General features: G+C 45.1%; 1 protein-coding gene across 1 annotated transcript in view; it reads left to right on the top strand.

The window, feature by feature from the left end:
* The first annotated feature begins 6,091 nt into the window (after positions 1–6,091).
* The window catches only part of RET (ret proto-oncogene), a 143,951-nt gene continuing 134,137 nt past the window's right edge, over positions 6,092–15,905 (top strand). Inside the window, exon 1 of the mRNA XM_087702422.1 lies at positions 6,092–6,269. Within this exon, the coding sequence (XP_087558548.1) occupies positions 6,092–6,269 (178 nt within the window). The remainder of the gene's footprint in view (positions 6,270–15,905) is intronic.

Raw genomic sequence — 15,905 nt, 5'->3', positions numbered from 1 at the left:
CCTCGACATGACCACAACCAAGCTGAAAATTTATGCTACTAAGTGAGAAATTGTGAGTTTTGTCCCCATGTTATGACTTTTCGTGAATCATTTTGTTAAATTAGTAACACCGTTGTTAAGTGAATCTGTCTTCCCCATTGACTTCCCTATTGCTTGCCAGGAGTTCGCAGGAGGGGATCCTGTAACCCCGGAACACTGCAACCGTCATAAATACGAACCAGTTGTCAAGCATCCGAATGCAAATCATGTAACCACGGGGAAATGCTGCAACGGTCGTAAGTGTGAAAAATGGTCAGAAGTCACCTTTTTCTAGTTGTAACTTTGATCGGTTGTAACTAATGAACTGTTGTAAATTAAGGACTACCTGAAGTGTATATGCAGAAGGGGGGGGGCATGGTGACCTAGCGGTTAAGACACTGAGCTTATCACCTGGAAAGCTGACAGCCCTGGTTTGAGACCTGAATGCTGTGGGATGGGATGAGCTCCCATCACTTGCCCCAGCTCCTGCCCACCTAGCAGTTCGAAAGCATGAAAATGCGAGTAGATAAATAGGTACCAGTTCAGTGGGAATGTAACACACATTCCATGCACCTTTGGCATATAGCATTAGCCATGCTGGCCACATGACCACAGAAGCATCTTCCGGAAAACACTGGCTCCCTCAACTAAGAAACGGAGATAAGCCCCGCCCCCTAGAGCCGAACATGACTAGATACGGGAAAACTTTTACCTTTAATTTTATACGCAGAAGAGATTTCTGCAAATGTCGCTGATTCTGCAGGCTGCATCTAACAGAATCTCATACATCCAGAAACCTGGAAAGTTCCACCTATCTCTGGAAAGAGGCCTATGATGAAAATATTGCATAGCCTGCCAATGTAGTTTCAAGGCGATAAATACAACTTGTTGTGACTTTTAGAGACCATGGAGTTTAGGTACAGGATAGAAAGAGAGATTGTCTCTTTCTATAAGATAAGGAGCTGCGGTGGTGCAGTGGTTGGAATGCATTATTGCAAGCAAAGTCTGCCCACTGCCAGCATTTCGATTCTGACCGGCTCAAGATCGACTCAGCCTGCCATCCTTTCTGAGGTTGGTAAAATAAAGACTCAGATTTTAGGGGCAATAGGCTGACTCTGTAAACCGCTTAGAGAGGGCTGTGAAGCACTGTGTAGTGGTATATAAGTCTAAGAGCTATCCTTTCCTTTCCTCCTCCCTCTTCCCTTCCCTTTACCAGAATGCAGTACTGCAGGCCCTTTCTGCCCGCTGCCAGAAATTTGATTCTCACTGGCTCAAGGTTGACTCAGCCTCCCATCCAGTGGTGGGATTCATCCAGTTCATATCTATTCAGGAGAACTGGTTGTTAACTCTCTAAGCAGTTCAGAGAACCAGTTGTTGGAATAAATTTTATTTTGTTTTTTCCCACTTTATAGAGCTAATCCTGTAAGGAAAGCAGGAAGGAAACATTCTGGTGTTGTTTCTAGCCTAATCTTTATTGACCTGCTTACAGAAACTGCCTCTCCGGTTAACCCTTATTACATTGTAACAGCTAAGGCGAAGCGCCCATCGACCTGAGTGACGTTGAGCTGGCCATGCCCACCCAGTCACATGACCACCGAGCTCCGCCTACCCAGCTGGTCATTAGGGCAGAGAACCAGTTGTTAAATTATTTGAATCCCACCATTGCAGCCATCCTTGCAAGCTTGGTAAAACAAGGACCGAGATGCTTGGGCACAAGAGGCTGACTCTCTAAGCTTCTTAGAGTGTACTATAAAGCACTGTGAACTGATATATGTCTAACTACTATGGCTACCCCTATTGCTATCTTTCTCTACCTGTATCTATTGAAATTGTTTGGGGAGTCCGTCTACACTTGTCCTGAGCTCAGTGGTGGGTTCCTATCAGTTTGGACCACTTTGGCCAAACCGGTAGTGGTTTGGCGGCCTGAGTTGCTGGAACTGGCAGCGACCCAGGCCTGCCACACCCCCAAATTGGTTCTCTGGGCAGCTCCATAGGTGCCACCATCTTGCTTTTCGCTTCTGCACATGCGCAGAACAATTTTTATTGCACTGCGCACGCACGCACAGCCGCACACAAAGAAACTGGCAGTAGCACCTGCCAGAACCCACCCGTGCCTGAGCTGCTATTAGAGGGATTCACATCCGCCTTCTCCTGTAGGTATCATGGTTCTTTGAATAACAGTTCCCATCTAAATCAAGGGTTGTCTTCGTTGTCTTTTTAACAGAGTTTAAAATCTAGGCCTTAATACAATCCAAATTTGAAATGTGATTTGGACCACGTGTAAATGTGCACTGAACATCTGTCAAGAAGAGTTTAAATCAGAGGTATCACTTCTCGGAAGTATGGATCAGCTGTGGTGGCAGCTGTATAACTCCAGGAGATGATACGGCTGCTTTAAGCTGCTGTTTGTACAAACTCCTCTGGATGGCCCACATCACTTCTTGCCCTTCAAATCCACTTCTCCCCACCCCTGCTGAACACATACCCCAACAAACAGGCTTTTAACTTTTGATATTAATTGATGGCTTTAATTTACTTTAATTTTTAACTTTGATTTTAAATGTATTCTATTGTAAATCACTCAGAGACACAAGTAGTCAGTGGTGGAACATGTTTAATATAATATATACAAAAATACATAAATAATGTAGGGCTTTTTTGTATCATCTTTCATGGATCTTTTTATCTCTTAAATGGATATAACAGCGTTTAGTCATAATTTTGTGAGACAGTTGGGCATACCTGGGAGTAAATTTCACAAAAATAAATGTAACTGATTTTTTGGAGGGGAAATAAAATAAAAATAGCCAGGATGCGGGAACAAACTTCAATGCAGACATTTCTCTACCTCTTTTACAAAGTAAATTTTTGTTCTTCCTTAGCAGGGGTATCAAACTGGATTTCTTCGAGGGCCAAATCAGCATTGTAGTTCTCTTCCGTGGGGCAGCAGGGAGTGGGGTGGGGGAGACAGGATTTAATTAGGGTTAATTCTGTCTATGTGTTGTAAAATTAAAGAATTTTCATTGTGCCTTCTGACTGCCAGTTGGTGTTGGATACATTCTGCCATTCGGATGGTTGATGTTTCTGGAAATTAGGGAAAGATGTATTACATCATAAGCAGAACAACAATCATGGTGGAACTGAACGATCTAACCATCTTTAACTCTTTTTATGTATGTAGCGCCCCCCACCCCCGCGACCTTTTTTTAGTTGGAGGCTTCAGGGAGGCCTGCTAGGCTAAAACGGGGTGTGCGGTGTGGCCCTCCCTCTCAAGGCCTATTTTTGGCCCAGGATGCTGCAGGGAGGTCACGCATCAGAGGTGGGTTCCTACCAGTTCGCACCTATTCGGTAGAACTGGTTCGTCAAATCTACCGAACCGGTTAGAAGAGGTTCCACCAGTGAACCTGCACGCATCGCAGAACACAAGAACGCAGTAAGAAGAAAAGAAAAAACTTCCTCCCTTTTCCAGCACCTTGAAGCTACAGGACATGAAATTAATTTTGAAGGAACCAGGTTAATCTCCAAAACAGAACACTTCAACAAGAGAATAATTATGGAAGCTATCGAAATAGAGAAACACCCCCACAACATGAATAAACGTGACGATACCTCCCGCCTACCAGATATCTGGAAACCAGCCCTAGTCAACAAACGAGCCCCACCCACCACCCAGGCCATTACAACATGAAACAACAATAGACACACAGCCAGCACCAATCAGCACCAATCTACCAATCATGATACAACCACACAACCAATCATTCCACTTACTGAAACAAAACCAGCACTCCACACACACACCCACACACACCAAGATTATATAGAAAGACGGCAGCTCTGATCCCACTTTAAACACTTTAAGCCCAAAACCCAGCCTGAAGATGGCAAGTGAGACTTCGCTGAAACGTTGCCAAGACAATCTCAATCTCACACGGGAAAAGACCCAAATACAACAAGACCATCATATGTGTGTGTGTGTGTGTGTGTGTGTGTGCGTGTATATGTAGGGTGAACATCTACTTTTTATTTATTTACAAGTAAGACAACTTCTGAAGAAAAGTGTTCTACTGGTTGATTGTTCTCATTGTCAGGAAATTTTTCCTTAGTTCTAGTTGGTTCTTTCCTTGATTAGTTTCCATCCATTGCTTCTTGTCCTACCCTCAGGTGCTTTGAAGGATAGGTTGTCTCCCTCCTCTTTGTGGCAGTCTCTTAGCTACCATTACACTGCCGTTTTGTCACAACTAGTCCTTCTTTTCACTAGACTAGACACAATTCCTGCAATTGTTGTTTGCAGGTTTTAGCCTTCAGTCCCCTAATCATCCTGCTTGCTCTTCCCTGCACTCTTTCCAATGTCTCAACATCTTGTGGTGACCAAATTTGGATGCAGTATTGTAGGAAGTTGGCACCTCTCCTAAAAAATGAAATATTTTAGGAAATATTAAAAGGGGCAGAATATTTCCCCTAAAATGGAGGCAGAAACTCAGGCGCCACCACCTTTGCTAATGGGCCATTAAGGTCTGGGCCAGTCTATTCTACATAACAAAGATCTACCTCCTTCAGGCAGAGCCATAATAGGAATTGCCCAAAGCCCTTTCATTACATAATCACCCAGCAAGGCTCAACCAGACTTGGGACTCAAAACACAACCTACAAAATTACCCCTGCATGGCCCCATGGGAGTCTGGCAGTCAATCAGAATACTAGCTCAAATTCAAAAGCCCAGAGAGGGCATAAAACCAGGGCACTCTCGCCATCTCTCCCCTTTTACCCCCAGGACCTCAAACCATGTGATCCTGTCCACCATTAAACCATCTTTCCAAGCAGTCTCCATGTTTCCAGTTTCTTTGTCCCGACTTGGAACTGAACTCAGATGGACATCTCTCCCAACAGTTTATAAAGCAAAATGCTACATGAATACAGTATTATTTTCATTCAGAAAATAGTTGCCATGCCAAAAAAAATTCCTTCAGCCGCCCTCCCTAGGTTCCACCATCCTAGTTTGTTACGTTTAGTGTTGAAAAACACCCCCTGGGCTCCTTAACGAGGCATGTGTGAATGCCAAAACTCTTTAAGAGTACTTCCATTATATGACCCAGGTTTACCTAGGGGTATGATTCAGCGCTGACCTCATGGCTCAATATGGATCATTTATATTTTATGATTCCAAAGTTTAATGTTTCTGCTATTTAGGTAAGTGCTGTATGATGGGCCAATATTTTCTATTAGTGGAAATGATCTTCGGTTTTCTCTCTTTTTTTTCATAAATGAAGAAAGCTGAAAAATACCTGATCTGCAGTACTGGAAAGTGTTTAGAGAAGGAAGGAATGAAAATATTATCAGCCAGCAAATATACTTACCGTATTTTTCGGACTATAAGACACACTTTTTTGTCTCCCAAAAGGGAGTGAAAATGTTTGTGCATCTTATAGACTGAATATTGCCAAAGCCCCCCCCCCCCTCCCGCCAGCCAGCCATTTTTGGCCTCTGCATGCCCCCTTTTCAGGCCTTTTTTCAGCTCATTTTTAAGCTTTTTTCATCCCATTTTTGAGGCTTTTTTGGCCCATTTTCAAGGCTTTTTCAGGCCGTTTTAGACTTTTGTGGCCCATTTTTGAGGCTTTTTTCGGCCCGTTTTTTAGGCTTTTTTGGTCCATTTTTCAGGCTTTTTTGGCTCATTTTTGAGGCTTTTTGGTCTGTTTTTTGAGGCTTTTTTCGGTCCATTTTTGAGGCTTTTGTGGTTCATTTTTGAGGCTTTTTTGGCCATTTTCAAGGCTTTTCCAGCCCACTTTCGAGGCTTTGGAACCATTTTTGAGGATTTTTTGAGGATTTTTTTCCACCCATTTTTGAGGCTTTTTCGGCCCATTTTTGAGGATTTTTTCCACCCATTTTTGAGGCTTTTTCAGGCCATTTTTGAGGCTTTTCTTGGCCCATTTTTGAGGCTTTTTTGGCCCGTTTTTGAGGCCTTTTTCAGCTCGTTTTTCCCCAAAAATGTGCACATGTGCACGCATGCGTTGCCTTATGGGTGTGGGCATGTGCGTGTGTGCTGTCGCATGCGTGCACGTGCTTTTGGTGCGCGATGACCAAAAGGTTAGCCATCACTGTACTGAGGCTTTATAGAGTGGAATTAGTACCTCACATGACCTTGATTGAGTTCCTCTCTTTGCATTTAAAAGTGAATTTAAATACGTCCAACTTTAAGGAGTCTGAATATCAGCAAATCTTCAGTCAAGGGATTCCCAACCTCCATGCTCTAAGTAAAAAATTAAAAGCACGCTTGCTAAACACACCTATAGCTAGTCCTCGACTTACAAACTACAACTGGGCCTGGAATTTCAGCCACTAAGTGGGTCATCACATGACTGGACCCATTTTGTGGATCGCATGATTGTGGGCATATTGTGACAGTTGTAACTTTGAGAAAAAGAGTCCTCCCCCCTTTTTTTATTGAGCCGTCGTTAAATGAACGGTTGTAAGCCGAGGACTAGCTGTATCTAGACATCTGATTGTATACCTATATTTCTTCAAGATCTCTTGCTTCACGCCTTACATTAGGGCGACCAGATTTGAGTAGAAAAATCTACATGGCCATCAGGGGGCAGCAAAACAAGAATTTTAGGTATCTCTTTCCTGCCCTCTAGTGATCTGATCATTTTCTGCAGCCCAGATCTGGCTACACACAGGTAGTCTGCAACTTACAACAGATTGTTTAGTGATTGTTCAAAGTTACAATGGCAACTGAAAAATGTGACTTATGACCATTTTTCACACTTATGACCTTTGCAGCATCTCCATGGGCAGGTGATCAAAATTCAGGCATTTGGCCACGGACTCGTCTTTATGACAGTTGCAGTGTCCCAGGGTCATGTGATCCCCTTTTGCGACCTTATGACAAGCAAAGTTGATGGGGGAAGCCCGATCCACCTCAACAATTGTGTTACTAACTGAACAATTGCAGTGGTTCACTTAACAACTGCAGCAGGAAAAGTCATAAAATGGGGATCTCAACAAATGTCTCACTTATTAGCATAATTATTGGGTTCACAATTGTGGTTGCAGGTCGAGGACTCCCTAACTTTTCCATGAGCCTCCAGATGGCTAACTCTGTAATATCTTTGCATCATCTGACAAATAAACACACAATTCACCTTTTCTGTACCCACCAAAGAATCATCCATTTGCTGAACCTCCAAAGAAGCTGTTCCTTGTTAACGTCTCACTTCTTTCCCATCAGGTTTCTGACCCAACTGGCTCTCCAGGTTGGTGACAGAAGTGGGGGGAAAGTGTGTGTCATTTACAAAAAACAAACAAACAAAAAAACCCCAAACCCTCCTTGAATCACTGTAGGAAGTTAAATTCCACCCCTCTCCTAGAAAAAATGAAATATCCTGGGAAATATTGAAAAGGCAGAATATTATATTTCCCTGGCTCAGAAATAGAGAAACATGTTTTTTAGGCAGGAAACAGACTCACTCTTAATAGCCCCCACCTTTCTCAATGGGCCATTAGAGGCCACGTGCTAATCTACTCTACATAACAAAGATAGGATTAACCTACAGAAACTCACCACATGGCATCTGGGAAGAAGCAATGCTCAACCAAACTTGGACTCAAAACACAGCCTAGAGAGTTGCCCCTGCATGGCCTCTTGGGATTCTGATAACCAGTCAGAATGCATTTCTTACATAGGAACAGGAAACAGAGAGGTGGGGCCGAACAGAGAGTACAAATCCAGGAACTTTCAGCATCTCACTCTCTTCTTCTTCTTCGCCCAACATCTTGAAGCATTTGATTACCTTTTCTGTTCAGGACCTCAAACCATGTGATCCTCCACCATTAAACCATCTTTCCAAGCAGCCTCCATGTTTCCAGTGTCTTTCCCCCCACTTGGAACTGAACCCAGAAGGACATTTCTTCCAACACCATCTTGGCTGCTGCTGAGTAATCAGACCAATGAAGTCAGAAAAATTACTGACACCACTTGGATCAAACACTCTACATTTTTCCATCCCTCGATTCTTGGAAACCACCTAGGATAGCGCAAGCAAAGGAATGCCCTCATTTGCTCAGAAAAGAAACGTCAGACGATGTTCCTCTATTGCCTGAGTCAGTAATTACAAAATGCAGAACAGCCTGTCCTCATCCCTTAAATCGGCAGCTCTTTCCGAAGGAAGCCGCGCTTCTATTGATTTCTTCAAAAACAAATCAGCTAAAAATGTTCTCCAGTGTTATTACATGGGGAGTGCTTGGCTATCATATTCCCTCCCGACTTGTTTATGATTCAGCAGGTTCACAAGTTCGATTTTCATTTCATTTTGCCAGTTATCAGTTTGGTTTTGGTTTCATATTGCAAGTTACCAGTTTGATTTCAGTTTTGTTTTTCAAATTACCAGTTTGATTTCGGTTTCATTTTGCAAGTTATCAGTTTGGTTTCGCTTTCATTTTGCAAGTTACCAGTTTGATTCCAGTTTCATTTTGCAAGTTATCAGTTTGATTTCGCTTTCGTTTTGCAAGTTATGAGTTTGATTCCAGTTTCATTTTGCAAGTTATCAGTTTGATTTCGGTTTTGTTTTGCAAGTTACCAGTTTTGTTTTGTTTTTGTTTTGCAAGCTACCAGTTTGATTTGGGTTTTGTTTTGCAAGTTAACAGTTTGGTTTCGTTTCGTTTTTGCAAGTTACACATTTGGTTTCAGTTTCAGTTTGCAAATTACCAGTTTGGTTTCGGTCTTGTTTTGCAAGTTACATGCTTGATTATGGTTTTGTTTTGCTGGCTTGGCTTGTGACATTGTGTGTACATGGAGGGTTTGGGGGCAAAATTTGAACCTTGCCTGCAATCTCTAGGACTGGAGAAACTACCTACATGCTTGACTTACAAGCACAATTGAACCCAAGTTTCTGTTGTTCAATTAAACAGTTGTTAAGTCAGCTTTGCCCTATTTTATGATATATATATTGTCGAGGTGTTGGAAGGAATGTCCTTCTGGGTTTGGCTCCAAGTGGGGAAAAAGACACTGGAGACATGGAGGCTGCTTGGAAAGATGGTTTTAATGGTGGACAGGACCACATGGCTTGAGTCCTGTACAAAAAGGGTGATCACATGCTTCAATGTTGGTGGAGAAGTGAAGAGAAGGAAAAGCAAGAGAAGCTGAGTCCCTGGTTTTATCCCCCTCTGGCCTTTGATCTTGAGCTTGTGTTCTAATTGGTTATCAGACTCCCATGGAGCCATGCAGGGGCAACTCTCTAGGCTGCGTTTTGAATCCAGGTTTGGTTGAGTTCTCAGATGCCATGTGGTGAGTTGGGTAATGCCTTAATCCCATCACTCTGGAGCTGAAGGGGAGAACTCTTTTTATTATGTAAAGTGGACTAGCTCAGTCTTTAAGGGCTCATTGACAAAGGGGGGATGTTTCTTACTTTTCACATCCAGAGAAATATTCTGCCTTTTCAATATTTCCTAGGATATTTCATTTTTCTGGGAGAGGGCTGGGTGATAACTTCCTACAGTGGCTGTGAAGTGAATCGCTGCACTTTTCAAAGTTAATTGTGAATTGAATCCAGCTTCTCCAATTGTTTTTGTTTGTCAGAAAGTCACAAAAGGGGAATCACATGATCTGGGAACACTGCCACCATCATAAATATGACTCAGTTGCAGGGGGTCTGCATTTTGATCACATTACATGGGATTACATGGGATGTAATGTGGCAACCAGCATAAGTGTGAGAAACAACCTGTTGGAAGAAATGTCCTTCTGGGTTCAGTTCCAAGTGGAGAAAAAGACACTGGAGACATGGAGGCTGCTTGGAAAGACGGTTTAATGGTGAACAGGATCACATGCCTTGAGCTCCTGAACAGAAAAGGGGGATCACATGCTTCCAGATGTTGGATGAAGAAGAAAAAAGAGACTGAGATGATGAAAGTTCCTGGTTTTATGCCCCCTCTGGCCTTTGATCTTGATCTTGTATTCTGACTGGTTATCAGACTCCCATGGGGCCATGCAGGGGCAACTCTCTAGGCTGTGTTTTGAATCCACGTTTGGTTGAGCATCGCTTCTTCCCAGGTGCCCTGTGGTGAGATGGGTAAAGGGCTAATACTAGCATGCCTTAATCCCACCACTCCTGGAGCTGAAGGGGGGATATATTTGTTACGTAGAATAGACTGGCTCAGGCATTTTAATGGCCCATTGACAAAGGTGGGGGCTATTAAGAGTAAGTCGTTTCCTGCCTTAAAACACGTTTCTCCATTTCTGATCCAGGGAAATGCAATATTTTGCCTTTTCAATATTTCCCAGGATATTTCATTTTTCTAGGAGAAGGGTGGGTTTTAACTTCCTACAAACCAGAAGTCACTTTTTTCAGTGCTGTTGTAACTTCAAAAAGTCACTGAATAAACTGTTACAAGTCAAGGACTAACTGTATCCTTCCAGGAAAAGGGACATTTCCAGCTTGTGAACTACTTACACCAGTGATGGCTAACCCCCCACCCCCCACGCTTGTGAGTGTGCCCCCCGTGCTCCTTTTTGGGCTCAGTAGACCTTCCTGAAGCCTCCTGGGATCAGAAATGGGCCGCGGGGGGGGGAACCACACACCCCCGTGCCCCGTTTGGGTTTAGCAGCCCTCCCTGAAGCTCCTGGCACAAAAAATGGGCCACAGAGGGGGGGGACACTGCACCCCCACGCTTCCTCCACCTCCATGCATGCATGCGTGATCCCGCCCCTCCCCCGCACATGCATGTGTGTCTTCCGCATGCACCCTGCCCCAAGCATGCTCAGCAGAGACCCAAAAAGTAACTGGCGGGTGGGAGGTGTGCGCACATGCGCAGTGGAGCAGGGCTGGGGCGACAGCTGATGTGCCCATAGAGAGGGCTGCACGTGCCACCTGTGGCGGGCATGCCATAGGTTCACCATCACGACCTTAATAAGACCACACCTAGAATACTGCATCCAGTTTTGGTCACAGGACTACAAAAAGATGTGGAGACTCTAGAAAGAGTGCAGAGAAGAGCAACAAAGAGGATTAGGGGACTGGAGACTAAAACATATGAAGAACGGTTGCAGGAACTGGGTTTCTCTAGTTTAATGAAAAGAAGGGAGACATGATAGCAGTGTTCCAATATCTCAGGGGTTGCCACAAAGAAGAGGGAGTCAAGCTATTCTCCAAGGCACATAAGGGCAGGACAAGCAGCAATGGGTGGAAATTAATCAAGGAGAAGCAATTTAGAACTAAGGAGGAATTCCCTGACAGAACAATTAACCAATGGAATAGCTTGCTACCAAAAGTGGTGGGTGCTTCCCCCATCACTGGAGCTTTTAAAGAAAGGATTGGACAACCACTTGTCTGAAATGGTGTTATAGGGTCTCCTGCATGAGCAGGGGGTGGGATTAGAGGAACTCCCAATTCCCTCCCAGCTCAATTCTGATTGATTGTTTGAGCAAATGGGGGAACGAAAATCCAAAGTGTAGCACAGGGAAGGAAGGATTGCCCCGTTGCCTCAACCGTTTCGCCTTCCCCACTTCCAGACCCTGATAGCGGTGTTTCTTTCCTACCCAAGCTTTGCCCTCTCCAGCCAGCCAGGGTAATGGGTGTCTGCATGTAGACTTTGCAAGCTCGGGAGCGGATATGTGTGTGCGTACTGCAGCGTGGTCTTCAAGCCTTGGGTCAGACTCTTTGCTTCGGGACTAGTACGCTTTGCCCTTGGCACGGTGGAGGAGGGTGGGGTTTCCACGACTGGCACCAAGCCGGCTTTCAGGAAAGGGCGAGGTACAAGCGCGCGCACCGATGGGTAAAGCTGCTGCATTTGCACCTGCTAATATTAGCCTTAGCTTGGCTTTGGGGGGAAAAGGGATCGGATGAAATGCATCAGGCAAGCGGAAGCAGTTCGTCTGAATGCAGCCCCGGAGTTCCTGGAAGAGACCTGGGTTGTTGCTTTAAAACACTCAGGCTATTCAAAGAAATGAGTGGTATAATGAAATTTGGAGTATGGCAACGTGAGAAATTAACAACAGAAATTAAACTTAAAAAGGGGGACAATTAAAGTAAATCATTATAGTGAAACATGGTTTCCCCCCCTAAAATTAGTGTTGGTGGGAATAAATCTGCTCAAGAATGTATGTTGTTTTGGAGAAGATAAGGGCACAATTGGAATATATTGTATATCTAAGAAATATAAGGGGGGGGGAAGAGGTTTTCAGGCAGTGGGGGGTGCACTGTAATATGTGTTTTTCCCCTTTTACATACATACATACATACATACATACATACATACATACATACATACATACATACATACAACACCCAGGCTAGGCAAGACAAGGTCCTCATTATCCCCCACCCCCACGCCCTTCGGCTTGGAGAGGACTCCGCCTTCATTTCTCCTTTAAACCCCCACCCACCCGGGACCGCAAGCGAGGCTCCGAGTTGCAACCGGGCGCCCCCGCCCTCCTTCCCAGCACCCTGCTCGGAGCCTCCTTCCCTCCCTTGCTGGGAGGAGGCGAAGGGGAGAGGAGCTTCCTTAGCCATTCCTCGCCCTGTGCGCACCAGCGCAGCATCCGTGCCGGGCGATCCGCTAATATCGGAGCGCCCCAGGCGGCAGCCGGGCGGAGCGCAGCGCTCAAGCGGGGGGTCCCCTCACTGGGCGGCCGGCAGCCGCCCTCGCCTCGCCTCGCCTCTTCCCAGCCCGGCGCTCGGCTGGCTGGCTTGCTAGTTCGCTCGCTCGCGCGTCCGGAGCCGGAGAGCCACGCGGAGCCCCATCGCCCCGCGGCAGGTGGCTCTTCTTGCGCGCCTTTTCTTTCCCCCGCCGCGCCTCCGCAGGTCTTCATCGCTACCCCGGCCGATCTGTGCGGAGCAGCCGAGCCGGGAAACGGTTCTCACGACCGGAGGCAGGACACCCACGCGCGACCCGAGTTTAACCCGGCTCCTTTTGGTTAACAAGCTCCTGCTCCGATGATGGGGCTCCCGGATTGAGGCAACAAAGCAGGGGGAGTGGGGGGGTCTCCCCAACCCGCGCGAGAGGCAGCCTAGGGCGGTCAGAAGGAAAAGAAAACCCCCACGAGAGTTTTCTCCACCCAGCCCTTTCCCCCTCGCCGAAAATCGTGCGGATTTACTGCCACGCGGGAAGATGCCGTTCACCGGATGGGCCCTGAGTCTCGCCGTCTTGTGCGAAGGTAAGATGCGTGGAGAAGTGGGGGGCAGGAAAAAGCCACGAGGACAAGCTTGAGATTTTGAGCCCATCCCACGCGGAGAAGTTCCGTGACTTTGGTGCAGACTTGAACGCGGCAGCCAGCGCCGCGTAAAGAAAGAAAATTCGGAGTAAAAGGAAAATCACTGCGTGGAATTTTTTCCATAATTTTTTTGTGGGAGTGGGCGCATCCTTGATCCCGATAGTTCGCCCACCCCGAGCGAGTCCCGTCTTGAGACCCAACGCCCAAGGGATTTAAGTTTAGGATAGGTAGTTTTAAAAAGGCTTAACTTGTCCACTCAAAGTGTTTGCCAACAATATGTGCTCGCTCCATAAATTCGTCATTCCCAACAAAGTGCGTTCAAAAAAAAAAAAGACAGGGGTGTATGTGTGTTGGGTGGGGGGGGGGGAGAGAATGAGAGTGAGTTCCTGGCTTTCGAACCAACTTTTTATATGCATATTCCCTTTTTTTCCTCCTCTTCCTTTGCCATTATGGGATTAAATTGGCTTCAGGTTGATAGAAGCCGACAAGATGAAAAGTTATTGGCTGGCCGGGCAGATGATGCTACCGCAGCTGTTTTGTTTCTAAGGCAAACAGTAAAAAAAAAAGAAAAATCCATTATCTGCTTCTCTTCCATCTGGCATTGTTTGCCGGAGCTCCTGATGATGTTTGTAGGAATAAATCAGAGCTGGGGTGTTGTAGAAAAAATAACAACAATAATAATTTGCGGTCTCTGGGAGTGGCATCTCATTCGATTCATTAAAAAGAACTCAACAAACACACAAACAAGAATTCGATTTAGGATGATACTTATATAACTAGTCTTTTTCTCTCTTTCTCTTTCCCTCTCCCTCTTTCTCTCTCTCCCTCTTTCTGTCTCTTTCCCTCTCCCTCTTTCTCACCCTCTCCCTCTCTCTTTCCCTTCCTCTCTCTCTTTCTCTCTTTCCCTCTCTCTTTCCCCCTCCCTCTTTCTCCCTTCCTCTTGTTAGGTTAAAATTATTCTTTTTTAAACTTTGTTTAGCTCGGATTGCCACCAGTTAAAGGTTTAATACTGAAGGTTGGGATTCGTTCTTTTGGAAGTACAGATGGACTCACACTAGCCTGCCTGTTGTCTTTGCACAAATTTTGTCCCAGTTGTCCAGACAAAGGAGCCACCTTTGCTGGTTCAATGAATCTCCACATTTATTTCTAGAAATATTAGGGAGGACTCAAATAGATTGTGTTCTTTTTGTGTCTCAGATTCACCAAAGCATAAAACCAGAACCCTTCTGAAAGTGGATTATAATAATTATATGAAGGTACATAATAATAATTATAACGATGTCTTCCCCCCCTTTGCTTTCATTCTGGTTATGGTGTATAATATTAATCTTGCATTTCAATGTTCGACACCAGGAGGCCTGAGTTAGTGAAGTATAGGAGGCAATTTACTTCTCATAATCTTCTACTTTATTAATCATAATATTCACACACTCACATCCAACAAATTTGTACTTTGGATACACCTGTTCACAGTCAGGAATGTACTTCCCTCCCAGGCATTCTTAACATTATACATTCTGAATCTCCTTCTTAATTTTAATATTCGGATTCATCTTTACTATGCCGTTACTTCCACGTCTTTGGCAGACACCAATTCTAAACTGAATAAGGAGAAATGCAGAACTTGAGTGTAGAAAGCAGAGTGATATTTCAAAATGGTTTTGCTCTGTTTCATTGCATGATTAGTGAGCTGTTTAGTAAGCAGAAATGAGTTTCCTACTTTTTCATTGTTTGCAATTCCAGACTTGACTTTATGAATTTTGGTCTCTCAGAAAGTTGACAACTATTGCCAACTTTCCAAGAGACCGAAATTCTCTCGTAATTTCGGTTGCTTTCTTTGTTTTAACTTTGATCTGTGGTCTGCTTAACTGGGACTGATTCTGGTTTATTTTATTCACTGGTAAATTTTTAGCACCCGTTCAAAGGATTAGCTGAGTAGGAATTGCAAGACCTTTTTGTTTTGATGGGGGGGGGGGAGTACTAGGAACACTGCTTCATAAATTGTGTCTCTAAAAGTACTTTAAAATCTGAGCCCTTCCACTTCTGATTAGGGCTGGTATGCAGTGCAAATGTTTTGGGAGTATTTTGTGTGGGGTTTTTTTATGGTGTGGATTCTGTTGTCCAGTTCAGCAAATGGATCAGGGGCTCATTCATGCTGGGAAACTACCATTCGCAGCAATAATCTTTAATGGCTTTGAAGGTCTGGATGGAAAGGGGGGGGGGGAAAGTGATGAATGTAGAAAGAGCAGCTGTGTGGCTTTTAGGTGGGAACAGTGGGCGCTCCAGGTTTGATAAAGAAAAGGGAAGGAAGGAAGGGAAAGAAGGAAGGAAGCAAGGAGGGAGGGAAGAGAAAGAAAGAGAGAGAGGAGGGAAGGAAGGAGAGAAGGGAAGGAGAGAGAGGAAGGAAGCGAGGAGGGAAGGAAGGAAGGAAGCAGAGAGGGAAGGAAGGGAAAGAGAGAGGAGGGAGGGAAGGAGGGAAGGGAAAGAGAGGGACAGGGAGAGAAGGAAGGGAGGGAGGGAAAGGAAAGAAAGAGGGAAGGAAGGAGGGAAGGGAAAGAAAGGAGGGAAGGAAGGAGAGAGGGGAAGGGAGGAGGGAAGGAAGGAAGCAGGGAGGGAAGGAAGGGAGGAGGAGGGAGGGAAGGGAAAGAAAGGGAGGGAGGAGGGAAGGGAGGGAAAGAAA

This window comes from Thamnophis sirtalis, unplaced genomic scaffold (assembly GCF_051295495.1).
Source record: "Thamnophis sirtalis isolate CommonGarterSnake01/CBP01778 unplaced genomic scaffold, rThaSir2_p1.2 scaffold_15, whole genome shotgun sequence".
In the NCBI taxonomy this organism is placed as follows: Eukaryota; Metazoa; Chordata; class Lepidosauria; order Squamata; family Natricidae; genus Thamnophis; species Thamnophis sirtalis.
The sequence above is the reverse complement of the archived record's forward strand: the minus strand, read 5'-3'. Positions and strand labels throughout refer to the sequence as shown.